The sequence below is a fragment of the Notolepis coatsorum genome (genome assembly GCF_963971535.1).
Source record: "Notolepis coatsorum genome assembly, chromosome: 3".
NCBI lineage: Eukaryota > Metazoa > Chordata > Actinopteri > Aulopiformes > Paralepididae > Notolepis > Notolepis coatsorum.
In genome coordinates, this window is record NC_140167.1 from 178,504,282 (window position 1) to 178,531,864 (window position 27,583).

The 27,583-nt window shown below is 46.6% G+C and overlaps 1 protein-coding gene across 1 annotated transcript; it reads left to right on the plus strand.

Annotated features, from left to right (window-relative positions):
- Window positions 1–27,583, plus strand: tnfaip6 (tumor necrosis factor, alpha-induced protein 6). The gene is made up of 6 exons (XM_084310505.1): window positions 1–191; window positions 2,008–2,145; window positions 15,345–15,506; window positions 23,403–23,631; window positions 26,092–26,132; window positions 26,703–27,583. The coding sequence occupies exons 1-6, from the start codon at window positions 92–94 to the stop codon at window positions 26,822–26,824; spliced, it is 792 nt and encodes a 263-aa protein (XP_084166631.1). The 5' UTR covers window positions 1–91; the 3' UTR covers window positions 26,825–27,583.

Sequence of the window (27,583 nt, forward strand, 5' to 3'; positions counted from 1 at the left end):
CTATAAGAGCGTCTCCAGATGAGGAGGAGCGCACTTTGAACAGCTGGTTAACCGGAGGAGAGGAGAGCGGCTCACCAAGGTCCGCTCAAGGATGCGAGTCTTCGATATCCTCTGTGCAGTTGCGTTCTTTATGAAAGAGGCGCAAGCTTGGGGATTCAGGAATGGAATATTTCACAACTCAATATGGCTGGGTAAATAACTTGTTGACGCTGTTTGTTTTGTTCTTGTTTTTATAATAACCTAGCCTAGACTTTATTATTTTTACTTTATTTGTATTCTTTTTACTTTATTCTTTTAACTGTTTTACTGTAGGACATTATCAGGGGGCTCATACAGAACCAAGCATTTAACTGCATGTAATGTACTTTTTATGTGACACTTTTTGACAAATAAAACACAACTTGAAACTTGAACCTGCTACACACTCGCGAATATACAGTATGTATAATTTAAAAGTTGTCAAGACATCGATCGTGGCTTATGGTGTTAATAATTGAGCCAATCAATCATTGAACATAACTGCCGTTGTTGTTTTAGGATGGATGCATTTCCTCATTGTCCGACAGCAAAACAGTTTGATAAAGACATCAGTTGGAATGACCAACCAAATGCATAATAATTCTCACTCCAGAGCACATAGGCTATACTCTCAATTATATCTCGCACGTGTCTCTATATGAATTGAAAATGGGGGACCCTGATGGAAACAAGACAAACGTCTTTCTCAGGTCTGCATCCCCTTAACAATTGTATGTATTGAGCCGTACTGTATTGTACCCATTCTGCAATCTGTTAAATAAAGTTTTCATTCATTCATTCATTCTCTGGACACTCGAAAGCTAGCAATATGAATGTATTAAAGTGACAGTGAAAATAAATAATAATTTGACAATCTAAAGATGAAGTCCAAATGGACGTCTCCTTTCCCTCGTGTAAACACCGGGGAATTGCTTAATATATTACAAGCACATATGTAAAACTGAAAGGGAATCAAGGCCAGATGTGTGAAACTATCTAGGCTCATTCATATACAGTTACAATGGATCTCGCATGTCGTCAGATCTTGCCAAATATTTACGACCAAATCTTGAAGTCCACACTTTTCATCTGGGTGTATAATTCAGATAAATACTTTCTTAACTTCTATTTCTGTTCCTCATAACCGCTCTCATTTTATGCTGGGTGTTTTATGCTATAGCGCCGGACCCTCTCACCACCTTGCTAGGTGTTTTAACAAGATGAGGGGGAACTGATTATTTCTTCATGCTAAGGGGGACTGGCTTGCAATTTAATACATCTGGAACACATAAACAGAATATTTCCATATGGATTTTCCCTTTCCCTTTCGGGTTGGAACAACTCTCAAGTGTGGTGAACAGTCGTTCTGATTTTGTCTCTGGGTTTCTGAAAATGTACATTGACCACAGCATGCCGGAACGACCACAGCTGCCTTACTGCGGTTAGCTTCTGCAGGGCAGTGTAGTATAAGTGTACTAGTAGTTGGTTCCTATAGTAGGATAGTGGGGCACTCAGACTCTCAGAGCTATGGGGGACGTGAGCTATGGAGGGCTTCAGAGGAGTGAGCTAGGTGAAAGTGTTGTCTTCAGGCTGGTTTGGAGTGCACACTTATGAGGTCATGCATGCGTGACATCAAAACAGGCTCAGCAGAGGACTCCCCGTTGAGGAATATGACCGCTGCCAAAAAAAGAGAGCATTGTCAAACAAGTTCACTGATCATCATCTTTCACGCTAACACATGTTAGTTGATAGATGTCTTTTTATTTATTTATTGCATTTTCTCTTAATACATTCTTACATGCATAATGTTGGTCTCTTGGATACATCCTAAACATTGTAAAAAATAGAGTCAGGCTGTTTGGATGCTAATTGTGGTTAGGGCCCACTGGGATACACAGATGCTGGAAAATGTTTGTCGTTTTTTTTTCTTTTTTTGTGACAGTGATATATAGCAATGTAGATTGAAACTTTTTTTCTTGTCTTTTACAGAGCAAGCAGCTGGAGTTTACCACAGAGAATCACGCAAAGGCAGATACCAGCTGACTTACAAGGAAGCCAAGGCTGTATGCAAATATGAAGGGGGAAACGTGGCTACTCACCAACAACTGGAAGCAGCTCGCAAGATAGGTGTGCAGCAAACTTGACCAATACATACACAGAGACCTAGCCCTACACTGCCTTGTAGAGATAGAGTGCTACACTGCCCTGTAACTATATTAACCAATAATTTCAGACACCCCTACAGGACCGTACCATCTCAACACAGACCCCCCACTTAAAGTGTCCCCCCCAATGTGGAAACCAAACCTACGCCCTTGCTTACACACACATACACACACACACACACACACACACACACACACACACACACACACACACACACACACACACACACACACACACACACACACACACACACACACACACACACACACACACACACACACACACACACACACACACACACACACCACCACCATAACTGAACCATGACAAGCATACAATGACTCCAACAGGATTCTCTCAGCACAAACTTGAATAGCCCCCAAAGTTTAAGGAATGCCATTTAAACCTGTTGATTAATGGCGCTTCACAGTTTCTCAAAGCACACACTCATACACATACACAAGCAGTTTACATTATCCAGTCATCAAATCAAACAAGGCAGGAAGTGCTCTATTTGCCCTCCCTTTCTCTCATGGAAAGAAGTAAACACCGGGGCCCACTCCCCCACCGCCCTGCTCGATGAGTCTGTACTTGCCCGTCATGTATTCAGAAGTGTCAGAAGAAAGGAACATGATTGACAATACATAATTCTACCCAGTGGAATGCTGGGTGGGGAGAGAAATTCATACGTTCAGAGGGTAAAGGTTGCGGGGGACGCAGAGAGTGAAGCACTTCTTTCCACCATGGCGCCTGGCCCTTTGCTCTCGCATGACTCCATGTGCCAAATGTTAAGGCCAAGGGGCCCCGCCAGTGCAGTAAAGGTCTGTTAGCACCTGCCTGGGCCGGCACTGGTATTGTTCCCATGGCACAGAGATTGAATCCAGGCCCATGCTCTGGCAGCGACTACAGATGAGTGTCCCCCCCGTCTGGCTCTGTTCCTAGGAGGTCCCTCTCATCTCTGCTTGTCTAGCTGTGGTCTGCTGATCGTGACTGGAGCCGCTCATAGACAGGACTTTATTAGGCAGCCAGTACGCTATATATTTAAAGGCAGCCCAAGAGTGCTTCCGCGTTTCTCTGATTGGCCATGACGCCCACGTGACACGCCCCGCGGCGACGCGGTAGCGGCAGAGCGGCAGCGGCGCATAGGTTGCCGCGGCATTATGCATACGCAATCCCCCCTGTTTTAACATCGACGGTTAGCTCAACTTGTTCCTCAGCTTGCTGTGGAGCCTGCGGTCAGGTTGGTGACAAGTTTGAATCACTTAATTTTTTTTTTTTTTTTTTTTTAACGTTTAATTAATTTATCGCCTCTCTATATAAACGTAACTAGCGTCTGTCTTTCTGTCGCCGGTTAAGTTTAGGCATTCTTTCGGAGTTGGTTAAGGTTAGGGTTAAGTTTAGGCATTCTTTCGGAGTTGGTTAAGGTTAGAGTTTGTCTTAGAACATGGCAATAGAATGCCTGTCTTTCTTTCGCCGGTTAAGTTTAGGCATTCTTTCGGAGTTTGTTAAGGTTAGGGTTAAGTTTAGGCATTCTTTCGGAGTTGGTTAAGGTTAGGGTTAAGTTTAGGCATTCTTTCGGAGTTGGTTAAGGTTAGAGTTTGTCGCAGAGCATGGCAATAGAATGCCTGTCATTCTTTCGCCGGAGCAGCAGCCTATTTCCGCTCTGCCGCTCTGCCACGGTCACATGGGCGTCGTGGCCAATCAGAGAAACGCGGAAGCACTCTTGGGCTGCCTTTAATATAGACGCAGCCATTACCCGAAACCTCCCTCTACCCATATCCCTATGTTATACGTGACAACGCAAGGCGTGTAATGGTCACCAGAAGGCCTTTGTTCTTCCTTGCGTATAACAGAAGTTGCGACATCTCTGACTTCTTTCCAACAGGGTTGTGTGTAAGAAGTCATTGGAGGACTATGGCTCATTGTGATTGTAATGCAGATGTAACGGTGGTCACTGTCGGTTGTAGCCAGGTAACCTGTAGGTGTAGGGGTATGGGGCGACAGTGGCTCAGGAGGTAGAGCAGTCGTCTGGTAGTCAGAAGGTTCCCGGGTTCGATTCCCGCTCCTCCTTGGCAGCGTGTCGATGTGTCCTTGAGCAAGACACTTAACCCCTAATTACTCCTGATGAGCAGGTTGGCACCTTACATGGTTGCCTCCGTCGTCGTTCTGTGAATGGGTAAAAATGTGAGGAACAAAATTGTAAAGCGCTTTGGATAAAAGCTGTTATATAAATGCACCAGCATTTATTATTTCTATTTGTAGGTACTAGCAGGAACTTTGTGCTCTGCAACTGTCCTCCGTAAACCCTCTAGTCCTAACATCGGAGTGTAGTATTGAGGAAAAGGTGAGAAAACAGAATAACCCTAGTTATATGAGTAATAGCGAGCGCTTTGCTCTATTGGAACTACTCCTTTAATCATATCCTAAATGAAAGCTTTCACCGCGTGTATGACCTGCTCATCCGCCTGACCACTCCCACATCCGCTCCTATAAAGCGGGGTCATGGCCATACAACAGCTCCTTCCCCAGTCTTTCACCGCCGAAAACGGAAGACCGTGGGGCGTGGGGTCCTCAGTGAGTCAGAGCAAAGCGCTCGTTATTACTCATATAACTAGGGTTATAAGATAACCCTTGTTATATTTCGTTATAGCTTACGCTTTGCTCTATTGGAACACAAGAGCTGAGCAGAGCGTAAGCCCGACAGATGCACCCGCTGAGGTCCCCTACAACCATCAGAACCGGGGAGGATCTGGGGCCCCCCGCCCCCCCCCTAGCGAGGGACGGGAGGGAGATCGGACCCTGACTGTGCGAAGAGGGTTTAGCGCCTCAACGCACAGGGCGAGCAGACCGTGGGACAGAATCACAATTACACAGGCTATACAAGCAGTTCAAGCGTTTAAAAAGGGTTAACCCAGGCCAACAGGTCATCAAGGGCAAGGCCCGACCTGGGCTTGGCGGACCGGGACCTACACAGGGATGCATAGAGGAGTTGACAGAAGCAACCTCCCCGACAGCCCCCTCCCATCCCCGGCTTAGCAGGGAGGGAGGGGTGAAAATGAATGGAGAAGGACCAACCCCCCTAACACAGTGCAAAAGGTACAACACAGTATGGACCAATGCACGTCACTGTTAAGGGCAACTCGTAGTGGCATCCATATGACACACACATTCATGACATCAACCCCTGTGACATCTGGCCCGACCTGGCATTTTCCCCCCGGGAAAGCACAAAGTCCTTCGGGGTACCAGAACTGCAGATCTGCGCCCTGGCGCACAACGGGTTAAACTGATCCGGTCCGGCGCAACCAGGACCAGTCCCGTGCCCTAGTCACGCCACCGCCCCCAGTCCTAAGAGGGGGGTAGGTACGCGTGTCGATCCAAAACATCACAGAGGGTGCCACCAAGACGGTCAGTACGCGAACGCACTGCTCTTGGTGTGCGTGAACCCCCCCTGCCAATGTTTGATCTACTCCGTCATCTCCCCCCGGAGATGTACGTGAGCCGTCGAGTCTAACCTAGTGCACTGGCGCTCGGTAGAGACAAAAAATCTCCTTCCCAGCCGTCCGCATAAAAAACGCCGTTTTTATGATGTTGGGCAACCAAGGCGCGCCGCCCTACAAAGCATATTCAATCATTGAAAAAACACCCTGGGCCAGTGCCGATCGGTCTCGTAAGACCACACGCTGATTTCATAAACAGCATATATGCTCACAAAGAACCCGAGAACAGTGACGGAATTTCGAAAGAGCCTCACAACGTTTCCCTTTGCTGTCTGGGACGAGCAGCAGGGAGCCGGTCTACAAAAGACACAGACACGGGCCCTCACATGACGAGCCTGGGAATAACAACCGCGTCAATTCTGCTCCTTATGTAAGAGGGGAAGACAGCGGTTTTCCCAGAGAGACCTCAACGTGAGTAAACAATTGAAAAAGGTTCATGTAACACATTGGACCAAGACTCTCTGAGGAGGAGGCTCTGAAAACTCTGGGGAGGCTCCCCCACTGAGAGGGAGGTTCTGAAACTCAGAGGAGGCTCTGGAACTCCCTGAGGAGGAGGCTCTGAACTCCCTGAGGAGGAGGCTCTGAACTCCCTGAGGAGGAGGCTCTGACCCAATACACAACTGGTAGGGAGCAGAGTAGAAGACAATTGTCTCTACCACATTGCACCACCTATCCTTTACAATGACAGTGGTCTGTAGCACAGGCCCTGTAACTCACGGACATGTCTCTTGGCCAATAAGAAGACGCGCTTGTGCTTCAATAGCCTCTCGAGCCTGGGAATAAAAACGTGTCAATTCTGCTCATCATGTAAGAGGAGAAGACAGCGGTTTTCCCAGAGAGACCTCAACGTGAGTAAAAATAATTGAAAAAGGTTCATGTAACAATTGGACCAAGACTCTCTGAGGAGGAGACTCTGAAAACTCTGAGGAGGCTCTCACACTGAGAGGGAGGTTCTGAAACTCAGAGGAGGCTCTGAACTCCCTGAGGAGGAGACTCTGAAACTCCCTGAGGAGGAGGCTCTGACCCAATATACACTACTGGTAGGGAGCAGAGTAGAAGATAAATTGTCTCTACTGCATTGCATCACCTATCCTTTACAATGACAGCGGTCTGTAGCACAGGCCCTGTAACTCACGGACATGTCTCTTGGCCAGCAAGAAAAAGTGCCTGTGATGGTTTCAAATGGCCGGGGGAAACCTGTGTCCCACCTATCCTGATTTGGTGTGGGAGACAGGAAACACCCCCCTGTGACAAGAGAGAACACCCTCGACAGGGAGACTGATAGGTAGAAAGGTACAACCTCTCAGCCAATCAGTTTCATAAGGATATAACTATATCCGGGAGGGGAGAGGTTTATTTTACCCACCCCCTCACCACCTCACCCCTGATACGACGCCAAAAGAAAGCAGAAAGGCTTATGTGTGAAAACATGCCACCCGTTATTTTTATCATTACCCTTAACACTTTGATCGCCATGGTTAAATTCATAATTTACCATCCCTAGCCAGCTCTATTTGTCTTTGGAGAAGTTCCCCTTCTTTGCAGGGCTATAACTTTTTTAATTCTATTGCTAAATTGACATTATTATGGCCCATTCAATGTCCTATATCCATTGTTCAGGGTGTAGCAACGATATACTTTTTCATTCACATATTCATACTAAAATATGGTCTAAAGTATAAGTATGTTTTTATCGTTTCTTGCAGCTTTCTTCAGAACTTGATTTATAGCCCCAAATGCATTATATTGATGATCAAATACAGTTTGGTAGCGATCGGTGCCAGATGACAAATTTCAACTGGAGGTACTTCTAGAAGTTACTACGTATCATCTGATATTGCCTGGATGGGCGAGGGGGCGTTTATAATTCCGTGGGCAACGTTATACCATTCATCTAGTGTGGGTCATATGATCATCAGATCAGTTAGTATAGAATACGTTAGAAAATAACGTTGAAACTCACCGTATCTTCCTCGCGCCGTTGGACGATCAGCGTGGAGTAGACAGTTTTCGATTATGGGATGTTGATCCTGATGAACCATTTCCAGGTTGTATAATACTATATACGTCCAAATAACGTTGTTTATTGAGTTAGGGCGAGCGATTGATTATCCAGTGTGTTGAGATAGAGTCCTGCTAATGATCGCGAGTGCCCGGACGATTTATGGATGAGCACTTCCTGTTTGACGAGTCACTTCCTGTTGGCGATCTGCCGATCGGCCACCAGATGGCGCTCTTGAACCGCTAGAGAGTTGAGTGGAGATCAGCAGTATATCTCAGGACCCCGGAGGAGAAATATGATTTCGATCACAGATTTTTGAAATATTGACATCAAAGACGAGTTACGGCATCTTCGGCAGAATGAGCATGGCTAGGAATGACGTCTAAACACGTCATCGGCGATTAAAGTGTTAAGCAAAGAAAAAATATCAAGCTAAAGAGAGGGACTCAAGGCCCTTGGTCATATGCCACTATGTACAACTCTGTAGACTAACACCCAGCCAGTTGTGGACTCAAGCTACGTTTCCTAAACGTTACATGAAACACACACACAACTTCTCATCATACAATAAAAAACCCAGTTAATTTGTACTCACGTAAGAAGAACGCTGTTTTTAAGTAGAGAGAAAGACATAAGCCTTGGCCAAATGCTAGAACTTACAACCTTGCTAATATACAAAATAGCGACCAACACAATTTTCAAAGAAAACTGTACAACACTCCAAGCAAGAAAAAAGCAACCCCAGCATTTGTAGCACACGTTGTATCTCCCAAATGCAGTGAAGTAACACACGTTTTGTTAAACAAAGACATCGTTATTAAACAAAACATTCGGGAGGGGGAGGAAGGAAGAGTGGGGCATAGTGTAATGTCCTACGGACTCCTACCTGACCACCGGAACGCAGGATGAAATGGCCGCAACAACAGACTGGTCCACCATGTTGACGAGGCCTCTCGCCGGCGGGGCCAGAAGCGGTGGCGGCTGGAGCCTTGCTCCGGCGCGAGGCCCCCATCCTGCGGCCGGTCATGGTGCAGGCCCGACGACATCTTCTGCCAGAGATGACGCCGTAGTCAGAGTGCTCAGGGCCCGCTACTTCCTCACAGCTAGCGCCAACGGTTGTAGCACAAGCTAACAGCTAACTCCAGGCTGATGGTTTAGCATCAAGCTAACGTTCTGGCCTTAACGTAGTAGCCAGCTAACGGCTTAGCCTAACAGCTAACTGGCTAACAGTTAGCCTTTACCGGCTATCGATAGACACCAGCTAACGCAGTAGCAAGCTAAAGCGGCTACTACTGAAGCTGTATAACGTGAGGAATAGCGATACAGGCCAACACTTCAGACAGCCGACTGTCTCTCCTTCTTTTTATCCAAAAGGGAAAAAAAGGCGGGGCCAGCGCGGCGGCAGAGGGTATCCGTTTTCAGAGACCCGGGGACTTAAACCGCAGACTCGGAATCATGGCCCCAGGAAAACAAAGCTACGACCTCTCTGAGGAGGAGCACTGTTTTATCGTGGGGCATCAAACTAGAACCCCCTCCATGCCGCTATGGAGAGGCAACGAAGCGATTCTAGCCTGGAGCCGACCTTACGCAAGCTGTGCAGCTGCCCCCTCACAACTGCACACCTGAGGCTCGCGTCGCAAAACACCACCCGCCCAGAGAGACCGTCAGCTCTCTCAGCTGACCGCCTCTCGAGGCATAGTATCCAGCTGCAGAGCCGGAGACAACGCCGGCGGGGATTGCTCAGCGACGCGCGCTCCAATGCGAAGTGCCGGTGGAGGTCAGAATGATCATCATCTTCTAGACTCTCCGGTGGTGATGACATTATCCTTTCTTTCTCCCGTAAATTAGTGAGAGAGGGAGAAACAAAAGCAAATGCCAACACAGCTCCTATAACTAAACTAACTACTTTAACATTAAACTTAAGCAGTGCTATACACAGGCTTCGGTGGTGAAAGTAGGGAAGGAGCTGTTGTATGGCCATGACCCCGCTTTATAGGAGCGGATGTGGGAGTGGTCAGGTGGATGGGCAGGTCGTACATGCGGTGAAAGCTTTCATTTAGGATATGATTAAAGGGGTAGTTCCAATAGAGCAAAGCATAAGCTATAACAAAATATAACTTGGTTTTGGTCTGGTATTCAGTGACGACAAGAAAAATAACAGTACCACAGCTTACCACATCATGTACACCAGATATCCGGCCTGGGCGAGTGATAGTCAGTTACGATAGTAAGTTCAGTTTTCTTTTTTTTATAGTTTGGTTGGTCCGGTGCCAAACTAAATACTGGTTTTCTAATCCAACAAGAGTAGCTTTTCATCTTGGGGGGAAACCACATATCACTGCCTTGCAATATTTCCAGTGACTACACTCTGTGTGTCACAAACGTCATCCCCTCTGAAACAACAGCTGACCTTTATTGGTGATCAGTTCCCGCTTCCAGCGAACACATGCACACTCATTCCCACACATTTATCAGTCAGCATAACACCCACTTATTTATCAATGACTCAATCAAAACCAGCTTCTACAAAAAGTGAATCAAAAGGAAGGAAAGATGAAGAAGGGAAATAGAGAAACTATCATATTCCCCTTGTTCATTATTTCATTCCTCTCATTCCTAACAGTTAAATACCACAATCTTATCGATTCCGCCACCTGAGAATTATCGAATTCAGGTGGCAAAGTATTTAATTTAGGAGTGAGTTTACACCAAGGTACCACTGCAAGGTTTCAACCTCATTACACTCACCCCACTCAACTCACTCCACACTCCACAGTGGCCGCGGTATAATCCGTATAATCCAGGTCACGGCACCACTTGCGGTAGTCACTATAGGTACGAGCAGGCACTTTGTGCTCAGCACCTGTCCTCCAAACAGAACCATGCACCCTTCACTCACCAGCACCATGTGACCCCTTATGTTGAATATCACAGTATCATCCATTACAAGTGGGGGTATTTAACTAGGAGTGGGTTTACAGGGCTACCACTGTAAGGTTTCAACCTGGTTAGATAGATAAATAGATAGATATTAATATAAGATATTCATAATAATATAATATTTTTATTTGTCCACTTGTGTAAATTTGTCTTTGGCTTCACCATGGTTACAATCAAAGACAACACGGTACAAACACCATACAGGCACAAAATACATTGGCCCAAAACTTCCCAATACATAGACAAAAGAAAAATAACAACAACACAAACACAGACAGAGCTTCAGAGTACCATGTGTAGCAACCTGAAAAATGCCTATTATTCAGATGTGCTGACTTGCCTTTTATCTCCCCTTTGTGCACCAAGACATTCTAATTAGTTTCCATTAATATTCCCTCGAACAATGACGCAGGCTCCTCCTTGGTCTACTCGCTGGAATATGGATTATAAACAGTATCGCTGGACCATATTCACTCACCCAGCCTCCCTGTGTGGCTAGTTGGCGACCAGCAGGGGGCGGTGGCAGGCAGAGAGCGTACCAGAGAGGGAAGGAGAGTCTCTTCGGTGTGTGATGTAGCCATGAACAGTCGCAGCTACGACGGGAGGTGCTTTGGAATAGCCCCGTGGGAGAAGTGAGCCAGAGAGCCCCGCCGGAGCGAGCGACGGGTGACGAGACATACTTGCTAGTGACGGGTTATTCGAGAAGCATCCGTGATAGTGCGTGAGTAAGAGAAACCGACCCAAGGACTAACGTCCATAGATAGCGTGGTATAGTAGCAGTGTGTCCGGTATAGTTAGCATGCCGCTAACGGCTATATAAACTCCAGTATACCCCGGGCGCGAGGCACTGAAGAGACCGGTGGTGTAGTCAGCCACATTGCGTGACAGTATAACCGTAACCGTATAAGCAGAAGGGTGGGCAAGAGTATTGCTGCGTGCCAACCCAGCACCGGCTGTCAGCAGCCATCTTCACCGGCGTTCTGCATCTGCTCTGCACCGGCTGTGTTCGGCCAGCACGGGAGTCGTCCCGTCCAGCAGAGGTCGCCATCACACAGCATGCGCTCTCAGCCCACCACTGCCTCTGCTCCAACCCCGCCGAGAGCGTTCGCCGCCATCTTGCCTTCCGGACAACGGTGGCGCGGCGAGGCCGCCATTTTGGATGAGTACAAATGAGCATCTATGCTCCGGAGCTATTACACCGTACACAGTGTGGTGCAGCCTGCGGGCGTAGTTAACGTTGCTACTACAGTTCATAAGGGGAACCCCAAACAATATATGCCGGCATTAAGATAGGACTTGTGTTTGGTATTTGTGGGCCCACCTTTTGATTTCTTTTTGAGTTCTTTTGAGTGTGATAAAGTGTATGGTTTGATTGACTGTCATGCCTCTTAACTTCCCGTCTTGTTCCAACTGTTTCTCCCTGGGGTCGAAGGTATTATTGTATAAGTTGTAGTGCCGAGAGATGGGAGTCGGAGACGGTAGCTCGAGTTAGAGCGAACAGCATTTATTCAGTACACAAATACAACATGCTACGGCTACGTTGCGTGCAGAAGACTCACTCGTGGTGGCAGGTAGTGCCACCTCATATAATGTCCGGGCGGAACTCTTGTTCCTAACAATAGTTCCGTGGGTGAATTATGTACCATTAACAATCACTACACAAGCCCCCCCAGAATTCAACCATGGTCAAAATCTCCACGGCGGGGAGAGACCACGACCCGGCCGCGGCGTGAGCGGACAACCCGGGGCGCGGTGCAAGCGATTGCGCCCTCCACGGCGCCCGGGGGCATGAACCGGCCACGGTGAGTGCGGAAAGCCAGGGTCGGGGAGGTAGGGGCGGCGCAAGCGCCCGTGTCCTCCCCGACACCCGGGGGCACAGACGTCGACGAGGCCAACGGCGGCTCCGTCGTTGGCGGGTCCCGGGGTAGCGGCGGACGGCCTCGGCGGGGGGAGAGGGCCAGCTCTAAGGGCTGGGAAATGTCTACGTGGGCGGGTTCAACCTTGTGGTGGTTGTACCCCACCTCAAAGGCGAGCCTTCGCCAGTCCTCAGGGGCCTGTGGGCTAGGGTGTCCGGTGGACAGGTCACCCAGCAGCGTCGGACCCGCGTGACCAATCGCGACGTCCTCCAGGCGTAGCCTGGAATCTGCAGTCCCGAGGGCCTGGATGTCGTGGTCGGAGGCCTGTTCCGAGCCCCTGTTGACGTAGTCGAGGTCCGGCTGTACAGCTCCGATGACGACGTTGGGCTTCTCGGCGACGTGTCTTGACTCAGAAAACGTGAGGGGTTCGTGGTCGGTGAAGGCTGTAAGAAGGCCGCCGTATGTCGCCTCATCGCGGACACATGCCAACGAAGCCCGTGTCTGTGCGTTTATTAGGCGGCCATGTCTAATGTCCACGAGGAGACCGTGTGCACCCAGGAAATCTGCCCCCAGTAGTGGGAACGAAATGTCGGCCGTGATGCAGTCCCACGTGAACCGCTGGCCCCCAAAACACAGTTCCACGGTCCTTGTACCGTAGGTGCGGATAGGGGTATCGTTGGCGGTCGTCAGGCGTGGACCTCTATCATCGCCGGCGATGTCCTCTTTCGTAGCTGGCAGGACGCTCCTCTGAGCTCCGGTGTCGCAGAGGAATTTGCAACCGGAGAGTGTGTCTCTAATGAAAAGCAGCCGGTTCGACATACCTGCGCTCACCGCTGCTACTGGGCGCAGGTGTCTGCGTTTATGCGTTATGCCGAAAGTGCAAGGGGAACGGCATCTTGTCGCCCTCGCGCCGAAACGTGCGTGGTAATAACACCGGCCTGCGGCAGCGCTGCTCCTGATCTTCCTCGCCCCTCCCCCCTGCGGCGTGTAACCGCATGTCGAGGCTATTAGCCCTGGGGCAAAGTGTCGAGTGGCCAGGTAGAAGCGATCTGCCTCCTCTGCCAGAGCACGGGGATCCACAATGTTTGTATTGGCCAGTGCCGTCTGTACCCGTGGCGGCATGTGCCTGAGGAACAGCTCTTTAAATAAAAAGTTCGGCTGCTCGGCGCCCAGCAGGTTCAGCATCATCTCCATATGCGCCGACGGCTTGCTGTCTCCCAAGCCACGTATATCCAGCAAGCGTCGGGCCCGCTCAGACGGTGACAACTCAAAAATCCTGAGTAGGTGCGTCTTAAACGCCTCATATTTATACCGGGAAGGCGGAGCTGTTATGAAGCCTACCGTCCTCGCCGCTGTCGCGCTCCCGAGGCTCGAGACGACGTGGTAATATCTCGCGGCGTCGTCGTCAACCCCTCGTAGGGCGAACTGCGCCTCTGTTTGCGCGAACCACGCCGCCGCAGAATGCTCCCAAAACTCCGGCAATCGAATAATAACGGCATCGTTTGCCATGTTCGGTCCGGTCCCTGATACTTCAGCGAGACCAATGTCGGGGTCACCAGTGTAGTGCCGAGAGATGGGAGTCGGAGACGGTAGCTCGAGTTAGAGCGAACAGCATTTATTCAGTACACAAATACAACATGCTACGGCTACGTTGCGTGCAGAAGACTCACTCGTGGTGGCAGGTAGTGCCACCTCATATAATGTCCGGGCGGAACTCTTGTTCCTAACAATAGTTCCGTGGGTGAATTATGTACCATTAACAATCACTACAAAGTGCTATATATGTTATTATTCTAATTATTAGTAATTAGGAATAATGATAGTGTATGCCATTTGACTCATTGCAGTAATACTTGTCACTGCCCAGTATAATTAATACTAAACAACTAAGACGGGAATTGTTGTGTGTGCGTGTCCATTCCTGTGCCCAGTATTAACTCTTTTGGTGTGGGTAACGTATATATGATTGACCCCTTCCTACCCAACTCTCCCCTTTTCATTGTAAGGTTTCTAGTGGTCATCAAGGGAGGGTACTGCTTGCGGGAGGGACGAATCCATTTAGGCATATCAGTCACTAGGTGTGGGAGGGCCCACGGAGGTACTCAGGGAAGTGAGAGCGAGTTGGGGAGTACTGCTGACCGCCCCGGAGAGGCGAGGAGGACCAGAGTACCAAACCAGGTTGGTAAATCCCGGGCCCCATTCACTCCCACTACCGGGTCCCGGTTTGACGCTCCAGGCCCAAAGACGAGGGTGCAGTCAGACGGAGCTCTACTGTGTCCAGCTACCTTGTGACTGCCAGCAACCGTTCCCACGAAGCAGGGATAATCCACCCTGCTACACATGGTTAAAATACAAATCTAAGAATTCATCAGAGCAATGGCATGTGGGATGAAAGACTTCTTAAATTATGTTTTTTGGGTCTAGGGAACCCTATAGCGCCTTCCAGATGGAAGCTTGTCAAACTCACTATGAAGGCGTGTTATGATCAGACAATATTTGCTGAGCCTTGTCTCCAGAGTACATATAACTCAGACAATTGTCTTTGTGGTTTCCTTATAACTCTACTGGCATGTTAACAATCCTTGCCAGTTTGTTCTTATTGTTTCCATACCAGGCTGAGATATCGAACCTTATAACACTTTCAACAAGACTTTTGTCTACCAGCTCTAGAATTTCTCTACTTAAAGCAAAACTATTCAACTTTCTTAGAAGATTAAAACCTTGCATAGCCTTCTTGAAGATGTATTCTGTGTTAGCTATGAAGCTCATAGTGTTATCCAGGAAAGTAGCTAAATATTTAAAATGTTCTACCACAGACTTAATTACTTAGTTATTCTGTATTTTTTTCTGTTCTTGTTCCAGGCTTCCATGTGTGTGCAGCTGGCTGGTTCGACAAAGGGCGAGTCGGGTACCCCATCGTCAAACCTGGCACCAACTGTGGCTTTGGTAGAGTGGGCATCATTGACTACGGTTACAGGATGAACAAAAGTGAGAGATGGGATGTGTACTGCTACAACCCAGACTGTGAGTATGTATTACACATAATGACACATGGGGGTTTAGGCAATGCTGGCTGGGCGGAGGTTTTAATGGACCATGAGTCTCCAGGAGGGATGAGTGTGTGGCTGTGGATGAGTCAGAGAGAAAGACGTCGGTCCCAGTGGGTGAGGTTAGGGCACGTAGATTCTGGATAGTAAACTTACTTGTGGCTCCACCGAGTCTTTAAAGGGGAACTACGCCCAATTTCAGAATTCATACATGTTATTCCTCTGGTCTAAGACAGTGCATAAATATTAGTGACAATGAGCAGCTCTCAAATCCAAAAACTAGAGCGCCAAAACTCCTAAAAGCAGAACACTTAAAAAACTTAAAAATGTTATTTCCATGGCATGTGACAGTTCAGTGATGAGCTACTCTCTCCCAAAGCCAGAAACCATATAAAATAAGAATTCAACTTGTGACGTCATCAAGTATAAAGTCTGAAGCTGCTCCATTCGGTTGTTAAGTCGCGACGCATCAACCTTCCAATAAACAGTTTCCGGGGCCAAGCTTCCTGCGTTGGCTGAGGCTCTTGTCTTTACAACATGCCTCAGTGCTGCGTGAAAACTTTTATTTATTAAAATGGACACCACAGCTACATTGGACAGACCAGATGTGTTGTTTTGCGTGTTTATAGCACAAGTGCTAGTTTTCAACACTAGTCCATTGAGGCTTTTCTAAAAGATAGAATAAAATAAACAGTATAATACAGAATTAAAATCACAAATCAGAACAAATAGTTACCAGAACAAGAGTCCATAATCAAAACAACAAAACCAGTCCACGTCTACATATGTAAGCACTGCTGCTAGCCATACTTTTAGTCCTCTGTTGAAGACGTTGGTATTGGACTCCAGTTTTAAGCCAGTAGGCAGAGAGTTCCATACGTTTGCCCCTTTAACAGAGAAGGCAGAGCAGACTGTCCAAACAAACTCTTGCACATGGGAACAGTACAGTCACCATTATTGGAAGCTCATGTGTTTTCTCTGCTAGAACTCCAACGTCTAACCACCAGTCCAGAAAATAATGAGGAGACATGATTGTGCAAACATTTAAAAAACGAGTCTAATATTACCGAAAATAAAAATAAAAGTTCAAAGGTGAAAAGATTGTGCTTACTCAAAACACTGCAGTGATGCCATCGCATTGGTTTACGGTCCATGATTTTTATAGCCTGTTTGTATATTATAGTTATGTTTTTTTTTAGTATGGTTTGGGAGGTTTGTGACCATGATGTGATACAGTAAGACAAGTGGGAAAGAATCATAGCATATGAAGTTGAGCAGCTTTAGTTGACAGATCCCTTCTAATAAAACGAAAACAGTTTAAATTAGGCTTGACCTTCTTACATACATAATGTACCTGTTTATAAAATTTTAGGTTCTTGTCTAATATGATTCCTCTGTTCTTGTCATCATTCACTTCGGCAATTATTTCATTTTTAATTTGCACCTCAAACAAAACATGTATAGGCCTTTTGCGTATGGAGATACACATAGAGACAGTTTCCTTGACATTCAAGGTCAAATGAGATGACACAAGCCAGTCGGAGATGTTATGTAACACCTACCATGCTAGCTGTTTTAGCAGACACATAGATGACGGTATTGTCAGCATACATCTGGCAGCTGACACCTGGACAACTTTGCGGTAGGTCATTAATGTACATGGTGAATAACAGTGGCCCAAGTACAGACCCTTGCGGTACTCCCATGCTGTTGGCAAGCAGTTTGGATTTCTCCCCATTGACCTTGACACACTGTTGTCTCCCCTCCAGGTATGACTTAAACCACTGTGTTGATTCTGTGGACATCTTAAAACGTTTGAACTTAGACAAAAGAACATTGTGATTAAGGTCCAGAAACACAAATGTCATTTGACTAATAGACCCTTGTATGTGCTCCTAGTATCTCCCGCTGTCTGAAGTGGAGCATTTGACCCCAGACATGAATATACATATACGTCACGCAGACTTAACAACCGAATAGACAATGAACGGAGACTCTTTTTGTGGACCAGATTTTATAAATGAGAGCACCCAGGGGAATGTTCTGAGTTCATAGGTACATTTTTTGTTTCATAACTGAGATCATTACTATAGAATAAAGCTATAAGCTTTTTTATAAGGATTAAAAAAATAAAACAAACATTCTGTCACAAACAAAATCAGCCAATGGAGCAGCTCCAGACCTGAGCTGGTGACATCACAAGTTTGATTCTGACTCCTCTGGTTTCTGGCTTTGTCAGATAGTAGCTCATGTTCACAAATATCGATTGAACTCTCGTAGGCCATGGAAATAACATATTAGACATTTTAATTTGAGTGGTGTTCCTCCACATTCACATTTACCACCACTGTTTGAAGGGCATCACAGTGGCACAGTGGTTAGCACTGCTGCCTCACAGCACGAAGGTCCTGGGTCCGAACCCCAGCAGGGGGCCTTTCTGTGTGGAGTTTGCGTGTTCTCCCTGTGTTTGCGTGGGTTTGCTCTGGGTACTCCGGTTTCCTCCCACACCATAAAGACTTGCATGTTAGGCAGGGACTACAGATGAAAACTAGCTCATTAGCTAATTCTGGCACATTTACATTGATGTTGAAACTGAAGATGTTGATTATTGTGCACTGTCCTTGGGTAAAAAATTATAATAATAAACTTAAACTTAAGGCAAAGCTGAGGAAAAATGTCAACAATGGTCACCTGTGCTGATCAGCGTCGGTGCAGGACGGAACCACGCCATGTCGCCACAGCCGACAGCAGGCTTTCTGTCTAGATTCAAACTACATCAGTCCCACCCTGTGTGCTATTAACACCGTGACCAGACTAAGAATAACCGAGGGCTTGGGTCTGGATAAGAAGTCACTGAGTGAGAGCACTTGGGATGGCTGGTGATAACAGAGATATAGTCTGTCGTATGAGTGAGGGGTGACGTTGGACCTCCACTGACCTTAACTCCTTCTGCGCTTTGATGCCAGATTCCATCCATAAAGCATTTACATTCCTGTGTATTTAAGTATTTTTGAAACGCATTCAAAAGCAATATTTCTCATTATAAACACCGTCTTTAACTGCCTGTGAAACCTTTAAGAGGGTTGGAAATGTTTCAGTAGCAGATGTGAAGTGATCTCTCCCTGCCAGTGTGCTGTTGGAAAGCCAAAAAAGCTTGGATCTCCCCCTCAAAGCAGCATCTTGAGCCAATGAGGGCAGCACAGAATAATGACACCGGTCATAACAAGTTCTTAGTTCAAGTGTAACTTGATTTTCTAAAAAATTGATCTTTATAAATCAACGTTGGGAAATCCAGGGGTCATAGCAGCACATGGGGGGGGGGGGGGGGGTAATGCAGATAGTACAGAACAAGGTAAAACATGAATATCTGCTGGACAGGTATACACTGCAGTATACTCTAAAATATATATACTCTATCTCTATATATTAGTTAACCTCATTGTGACAAGACTAAATTTAAAGTTATATGATATCCTAGAAACCCTAGAAAATGTTGCCTTTCTTTCTTTCTTTCTTTCTTTCTTTCTTTCGATCTTTCTTTCTTTCTTTCTTTCTTTCTTTCTTTCTTTCTTTCTTTCTTTCTTTCTTTCTTTCTTTCTTTCTTTCTTTCTTTCTTTCTTTCTTTCTTTCTTTCTTTCTTTCTTTCTTACACTGACTATACTGTATAGTGTATACCCTGTAAGCAGGATCGCCTCTGTGTCATTACTCAGCTTGTTTCCTCTTTGTTCCTTTGTTCCTTCATGACACCATGTGTTCCTTTGTTCCTTCATGACACCATTACTGCACTGGGATGAGTTGCATTAGCTACTTGTTGACAGAATCCGGCTATAGGGCGACAATAATGGTCCAGAGGCATGGTTTCTATCTTTAGCCTTTAACTGGCGTGGTTTATTTATTCACATGGTATGAGCAGTAGCACATGAGTCCTTCTCTCTGTGAGAGGTAGGTGGGGGAGAGAGGTAGAGTAGGAGGAGACATCTCTATTTATACTCGCCACCTGGTGGTGTCTTGAGTGGCTCCGCCTAGAGCGCCCTCTAGTGGAAATAGTTATATATGCAGTTAGACAGTTACTAACAATCCTACCTAGAACCTCTGACTTCAACACTACTGAATTGCTGAAAGGGATATAAGTTAAAGGAAAACAAGCAACCCTTTCCCCAGTGCACGGTTGTGCTGAGAAGTACTGGGGGACCTCGCCCTCTGGGGGGGGGCCTGGGGCCCTCACCAGCGGGGTCCCCATGGGCAGAAGGCTGTCACACGTCACAGTCTTCACCGACGCCTTCCTCACAGGATGGGGGGACATGTCGGACCGACACAGTAGGGGGCAGCTGGCAAGGACCATGCTGCCCGGTCTGCACTACATATCAATGTGTTGGAATTGAAGGCAGTGCTTCTAGTCCTCGGACGGCTCGGCCATGATAGTTCAGCTGTTGGGGCGGGTACGCCAGGAGCGCGGGACTTTTATCCTGGTTGCGCCGGGCCGGGGCACGGCTGTGTGGTTCCCGGCCCTGATTCAGCTCTTGGTGGCCTGTTCCGTGGTCACCGCGGGCCCTCTCTCAGGCACGCGGAACTCTGTTCTGCCTCCTGTTCTGGGGCAGCCCCTGCTCCGTCCACTACCGCGGTTTATGCTGGGAAGTGGCGTATGTTTCAGGAGTGGTGTGAGGTTGGGGGCCTGGACCCAGTGTCTTGCCCCCTGGACTTGGTTCTTTCCTTCCTCCAGTCTATCCTGAATAGGCTGTCGGCCTCGACGGTGAGGGTATACGCTGCAGCTATATCCTCTTGTCACGTGGGCTTTGAGGGCGGTACGCTGTTCAGCCACTCTCTCATGAAATGTTTCCTGCTTGGCGCTCGGCATCTCAAGCCTGTGGAACGTTCTCTGTCTCCGAGTTGGGACCTCCAACTGGTCCTGGGCCGGTTGTCGGAGGCCCCGTTTGAGCCTCTTGAGCAGGCGCCATTGGATCGGCTGTCTTTTAAGACCGCGTTCCTTTTTGGCCATCACCTCCGCTAAGCGCGTGGGTGAGCTGTGTGCTCTCTCGGTGTGGCCTGAGTGCCTGTCTATTCGGGCCGATAGCGGTGCGACTCTGAGGCCTAATCCGGTCTTCGTGCCAAAGAATATCCAGAGCTCTTTTCGCTCCAGGGATATTGTGATTCAGGCGTTTCATCCTCCTCCTCACGCTAGTGGGTTGGAGGCGAGCCTTCACCTGTCGTGTCCTGTCCGTGCACTGAGGGTTTACCTTAGTCGTACGCAGGATCTCAGAGCTTCCGATAAACTGTTTGTTTGTTACGGTGGCCCTCGCGCGGGTAAGGCACTGTCCAAGCAGCGCCTGTCACATTGGTTGTGCGAGGGCATTGCCCTTTGCTACACGTTGGCTGGACAGGTTCCCCCCGGGGGCGTCAGGGCGCACTACACTCGTGGTGTGGCGGCCTCAGCTGCCCTGTTGGGGGGGGGCTCGGTGGAGGACATCTGTACTGCGGCCTCCTGGTCCTCCCAGAGTCCCTTCGTTAGGTTTTACCTCATGGACATGACTGGGGGTTCTGTCTCCCAGGCGGTCCTGAGGTCCGGGACCTCTCATGCATCCCGTCATCTGGTGGGCTAGCAGGAGTGTGTGGGTGTGGACCGCGGAGTGCTGTGTCACGCGTGGTCCCGCTTGCGCTGTGCGTTCGGGGGTGCCTGGTTCCCCTTTTTTCGCACTTTGGTTGTAGTTGACTGCCTCCCCCCCTTCGTTAGGACGGGCGGGTGGACGGGACTCCTCCCTGGCTGGGGCTTACGGGCCCTCAGGGGGTGCATTTATCGTGGCCACCAGGGGCGGATTTAGTATTGTAGGAGATCCGTGGCTTAGCCCAGATAGGTGCCCTTTATTTTTCCTTTATTTTTTTTATATATAATTTATTTCTTTTTTATTTCTTTTTGGGCAGGCAAGGGGTGGTTTGGAGGGGGTCAGACACGACCCCCTCCACGGCAGATTTTTTTTGAATTTAATGAACCTGTACGTGCAATTTCCTGCAATATAGAGCCTTCAATCTTGACCGATAAAGCTGCTCTTTTCACTATAAAACTCAGTTAACCATAACGTAGTTATGGTTAGATTTATATATTGGGGGGGGATATATCATATTTTTCATATAATCAAAAAGTGGTGGAGCAAGATCATACCTTTGCTCCCCCAAGTTCAATAGTGGGAGAGCAGAGATGCTCCGAATGCTCTTATGGCCAGGCGTCTATGATTCACTGATACAAAGTAAAATAGTGCATTGCAATAAAATAGTTATCATCATATTTTTTCGGGAGGCCGGTAAGGAGTGCATTACAGTAGTCGAGTTGGCTTGAGATAAAGGCATGGATCTGGTTTTCAGCGTCCTTTTGATTTATAAATGGCCGTACTTTAGCTATGTTTCTAAGGTGGAAGAATTAAGTTTTTGTCAACTTGTTGATTGTGATTTAAAGCTTAGGTCTGAGTCTACCATAACACCAAGACTTAACTCACTCAAATACAGTTAGCAGCTGGATAGACCACAGATGGAAATTAGCCTCTGCTAAATCTGGTGCAAACATATTTTCATGTAACAATGATGAATTGTAAAAAAAAAAAAACAAAAAAAAAACACATTTTTTTTTTTTTTTTTTTTTTATAAATAGATTCGGGGCTTTTCAGAATACATTCGGGGCTTGAGCCCAAGTAGCCACCCCCTAGCCCCGCCCCTGGTGGCCACGCGTCCGCTCTGCCCTTTATCTCAGAAGGCAGAGCGAGACACGATGCCAGTAGTGAAATATAACGTAAGGTTATCCTATAACCCTAGTTATATGAATACTGGCTGAGCGTCTCGCTCTTCAGCGCCCTTTTTTGTTTTCCACGTATGGAATTCGAACTTGGAAGGATGTGTTCCTTGGTTACTTCATGACATCATGTGTTCCTTGGTTACTTCATTCACATGGGCTCAGCAGGCCTGTTATGATGTTAAAACGGGTAACTCATTACGTTAACAAGATAATTAGGCTAAAATCATCCCTTCATGAAGTAGAACTACCGTATGGTATGACTTATATCCATTTGGGAAACGGTGTAAACCACCTCCTCATTAACCCCCCCACACCGCTCCACCCTGGTTTTCTATTTCATTGCCACCAGCCTGCACATGCTTTCCATTTTCATCATTGAACAAAATATTCTTCTTTCTCCAGTTCTAACTTCATACAGATGCGATATATACAACCAATAGAACAATAGAATCCCCCCTCTTTCTTTAAAGGGGAATTCAACTCTGGGTCTCTCTTGTATTATGTAGAACAATTGTTTTTCTACAGAGAAAGTTGAGCTCACAACCAGGTTATTTTATACATGTTAGATACACAGCAGTCCTAAACTACTGTGCACGCCCCAGCTTCCAGCCTGACAACTACTGTACACTGAGGTGAAAAAGGGTGGGGCATCAGAGAAGGCCAGTCGAAGGTTGTCACTCCTACCAAACACACACAAGGAGTGGAGGAGCTGAGCATTTACCTCTGGTTACTCTGTTACCTGGCGAGTGGGAAGGTGATTGAGAGAAGGTTGACATTTTGTACATTTTGATTACCCGCCCATTGTAGTTCTATTGAGCGAGGGTTGAGCTAGGCTTCATTATTGCATTTAGCTCTACCAAGTTACCACCTTCCCATGTTTCTGAGCAGAGATCGCTTTCAGCCACAAAGAGAGATTCAATCCAGTTAGCCTCAATCTGGTAAATTAGTTGAATGTTGCTTTGTGGTGGAATCTACCTCTAACATAGTTAGCAGATGCAAAATACAATAGCTCATATGATAGCCATCAGCTTATCATCAGTACTGTGTACTTGAGAAGACTCATGTTATTATTCTATTCCCTCGTGTGTCCAACAGCCAAGGAGTGTGGTGGCATACTGACGGAGCAGGAGAAGGTCATCCAGACACCTGGCTTCCCAGAGGAGTATCAGGATGAGCAGATCTGCTACTGGCACATCCGGGTTCGCTACGGCCAGAAGATCCGCCTGCACTTCCTGGAGTTCGATGTGGAGGAAGACTCGTCGTGTCTGGCGGACTACCTGGAGATCTTCGACAGCTATGATGACATCTCAGGCTTCGCTGGGAGGTGAGGATCGCTGATGACTGGTGATTGGAATAGAATGGAATAGAACAGAACAGAATAGAACACAATAGAATAGAATATAACACAATATAATATAATTGAACACAATAGAATAGTTCTGTTCCTACAAAAAGCCACCAGGCAGGAAATACTCCAATGAAGGGGAGAGACATGGCAAATACCCACAGCTGCCACGTGGAAAACTCGATCTGAGTTATTTTTTTTGTTTCCAATGCGCATCCCCACTGTCACCTACCCGCGATCCGTAGTTTGAGAACAGCTGCAATAGAACATAATATAATAGAATAGAACAAAACAGAACAGAACAGAACAGAACATAATAGAATAGAATAGAACAAAACAGGACAGAACAGAACACAATAGAACACTAGAATAGAATAGAAGAGAACAGAATAGAACACAATATAATGGACTAGAATAGAGCAAAACAGAATAGAATAGAATGGAATAGAATAGAATAACATAGAATAGAACAGAACAGAACAGAACAGAACAGAACAGAACAGAACAGAACAGAACAGAACAGAACAGAACAGAATAGAACAGAATGGAATGGAATGGAATGGAATGGAATCCATTCCATAGCCATGAAGTGCTTTGAGAAGCTAGTAAAGGGCCACATCTGCTCCTCCCTCCCCATCAACATGGACCCCCTGCAATTTGCATACCGCCCCAACAGGTCCACGGAGGACGCCATAGCCCATGTGCTGCACACAGCAGCATCACACCTGGACAAGAGGCAGGGGAACTATGTGAGAATGCTATTCATCGACTACAGCTCGGCATTCAATACCATAGTCCCCTCCATACTCATAGCCAAGCTCAGGGACCTGGGCTTGAACTATGACCTCTGCCAGTGGGTCTTGGACTTCCTGACTGGCAGACCCCAGGTGGTGAGAGCAGGCAACTGCACCTCCTCATCCATCACCCTCAACATAGGGGCCCCCCAGGGCTGTGTTCTGAGTCCCCTCCTCTACTCCCTGTACACACACGACTGTGTGGCTCAGCGGAGTAGCAATACAATCATCAAATTTGCTGACGACACAGTGGTGGTGGGCCTGATCTCTGCCAACGACGAGAGGGCCTACCTGGAAGAGGTCAAGGTCCTGGCGGGATGGTGCCAGGAAAACAGCCTCTCCCTGAACGTCAGCAAAACAAAGGAGATGATTGTGGACTTCAGGAGGTCGGGGGTCAAGGACTACAGCCCCCTCAGCATCGACGGGGCACCGGTTGAGAGAGTCAACAGCTTTAAGTACCTCGGAGCCTACATATCCGAGGACTTGACATGGACCACACACATTGACAGTGTTGTGAAGAAGGCACGACAACGCCTCTACTTCCTCAGGCGCCTAAGGAAGTTCCAAGTCAGTCAGAAGATCCTTAAGAACTTCTACTCATGTACAATAGAGAGCATCTTGACCGGCAACATCACCTCCTGGTTTGGGAATAGCACTGCACAAGACCGAAGCAGACTACAAAGAGTGACACGTTCAGCCGAACGCACAATTGGAGGGGGGCTCCCCACCCTCCAGAACATTTACAACAAGCGTTGCAAGGGCAAGGCTAAGAGAATCATTAAAGACTCCAGTCACCCGAACAACTGCCTCTTTGAACTGCTGCGGTCAGGCAAGCGATACCGGAGTCTCAAGGCGAGCACAGAAAGACTCAGAAGAAGCTTCTATCCCCAGGCCATCAGGCTGCTAAACGAACAATGAATGAACACTACACAACAACAACCACCAAACGCACATAGCACACACACCCACACGCACACACTCACTTTAAACAAACACACTGTAGCACCCACTCCACACACTTTATAGCACACACCCACTTTAAACAAACACACTGTAGCACCCACTCCCCACACTTTATATTTATTGATGAAGGATTGCACTACAACTCGTACACCTTACTGTAAATTGTACCTAAATTGTACCTCATCCCATTTCTGCTTTGCACTAGATAGTACTGTACATTAGTACACTGCATAGTATTGTATATTATATGGTAACTCAGAACATTGTACATATGTCTATACCGAACACTGTGACCTCATTTTCTTCTTCTAAATTACATGCTATACTATGTTATGTTATTTGATACTATCTTGTCTAGCACAGTCTCTGGAGCGTAACAGTAAGAAGCAACTATTAAAGAAACTTGAAACTTGAAACTTGAATATAATAGAACAGAACAGAACAGAACAGAACAGAACAGAACAGAACAGAACAGAACAGAACAGAACAGAACAGAACAGAACAGAACAGAACAGAACAGAACAGAACAGAACTGAACAGAACAGAACAGAACAGAACAGAACAGAATAGAATAGAATCACTGAACACAACATACAAGCTCACCTGTTAGCTCCTTCATCCTGAAATTGTGGCTGCATGATTTTGTCCTCATGTTTCTCTTCATCATCTATTGTTTTTTCAGGTTCTGTGGTGATTATTTACCAGACGATATCATTAGCACAGGTAAGATGCCATCATTTATATAGTTTTGTAATATTATCATGTTATTATTATCATAATAATCCTGTTCAAATGGAGTTTGTGAAAGAACCATTTGACTTGTTCAAAGGAATCACAGGTTTTATTTTTCAGATCTACACATAATGATCATTGTACAGGGAAGTTATGATGTTGATTGAAGCAATACAGGATTCGTTTGTGGTATTATATTGTTCTCAGAACGTAACCTCTGTCTATCAGCCGACTCTGTTACAGCAGTGCTGAAAACCCGGTCATAGCGCAGGGATGGAGCACCAAGATATAACACCATAAAGATGATAATATTATAAATAATTATATTCAGAGTTAATTATATTGTTTACACTGTTTATTCTTCTCATATTTTTATATTCAGATCTAATTGTATTGCATCTATTTAAGTATTTCTACTATTACCCTGCCCATACCTGTACCTCCCCTCCCCCATGCTGCTATGACGCCCAAATTCCCCCAAGGGGATCAATAAAGGAATATATTATCTTATCTTATAGTGAATTGATGAATACAACTGACAGATTGTTTCCCCTCCCACAGGAAATGTGATGACACTTAAGTTTCTCTCGGATGCCTCAGTGACTGCAGGGGGCTTCCAGCTCCAGTACATCGCTGTCAACGCATCTCTGTTCCAGCAGAACAACACATACTACTACACCTGACCAATGACTGACCACGCCGAAGCATTTCTATTTATGATGTTCTAAATTACAGCATGCAAGACCTGCCCTCTTCTCTCGACCCTCCAATCACAACTGTCGCTTTCCTCTGCGTTTGTCAGAGGGGAGCGGCAGTTGTGATTGGAGGGTCAAGGAAAGAGGGCGTGGCTTGAGATAGGTCAATTATTGATTCATCTTAATAGTTGACAACGAACAAATGTTAATGAGATTGTGAATTAGTGTTGAACATTGTCATGGTGTGACTTTGCATCTCGTTGACAACATGGTTTGTGAATACTGTCAATAGGATATGTTCTGTGGAAGTGTTTCATTTCTAAAATGAGCATCCCGAGATGTAGAGGCTGTATCGCTCTATTCTGAATTATTCATATAGGTAGACACATTATGTGGGCTGTGGGCTCTGTCATATTTTTTTGTATATTAATTTAGGGGGGAAAAACAAATAGGATTTTGAAACTGACGAAACTGAACACGCTGATGCATGACATGATCCGTCATAATAAGACTTTCACATGTTAATCCTTTTACAATAATTTAGCCTGCTCTAATTATAACATATACACAATGGATAATTATCAGGCACATGTAGAGACCAGGCCCAACACTGCAGCAGAAAGACAGAGATAGATAGATAGATAGATAGATAGATAGATAGATAGATAGATAGATAGATAGATAGATAGATAGATAGATAGATAGATAGATAGATAGATAGATAGATAGATAGATAGATAGATAGAT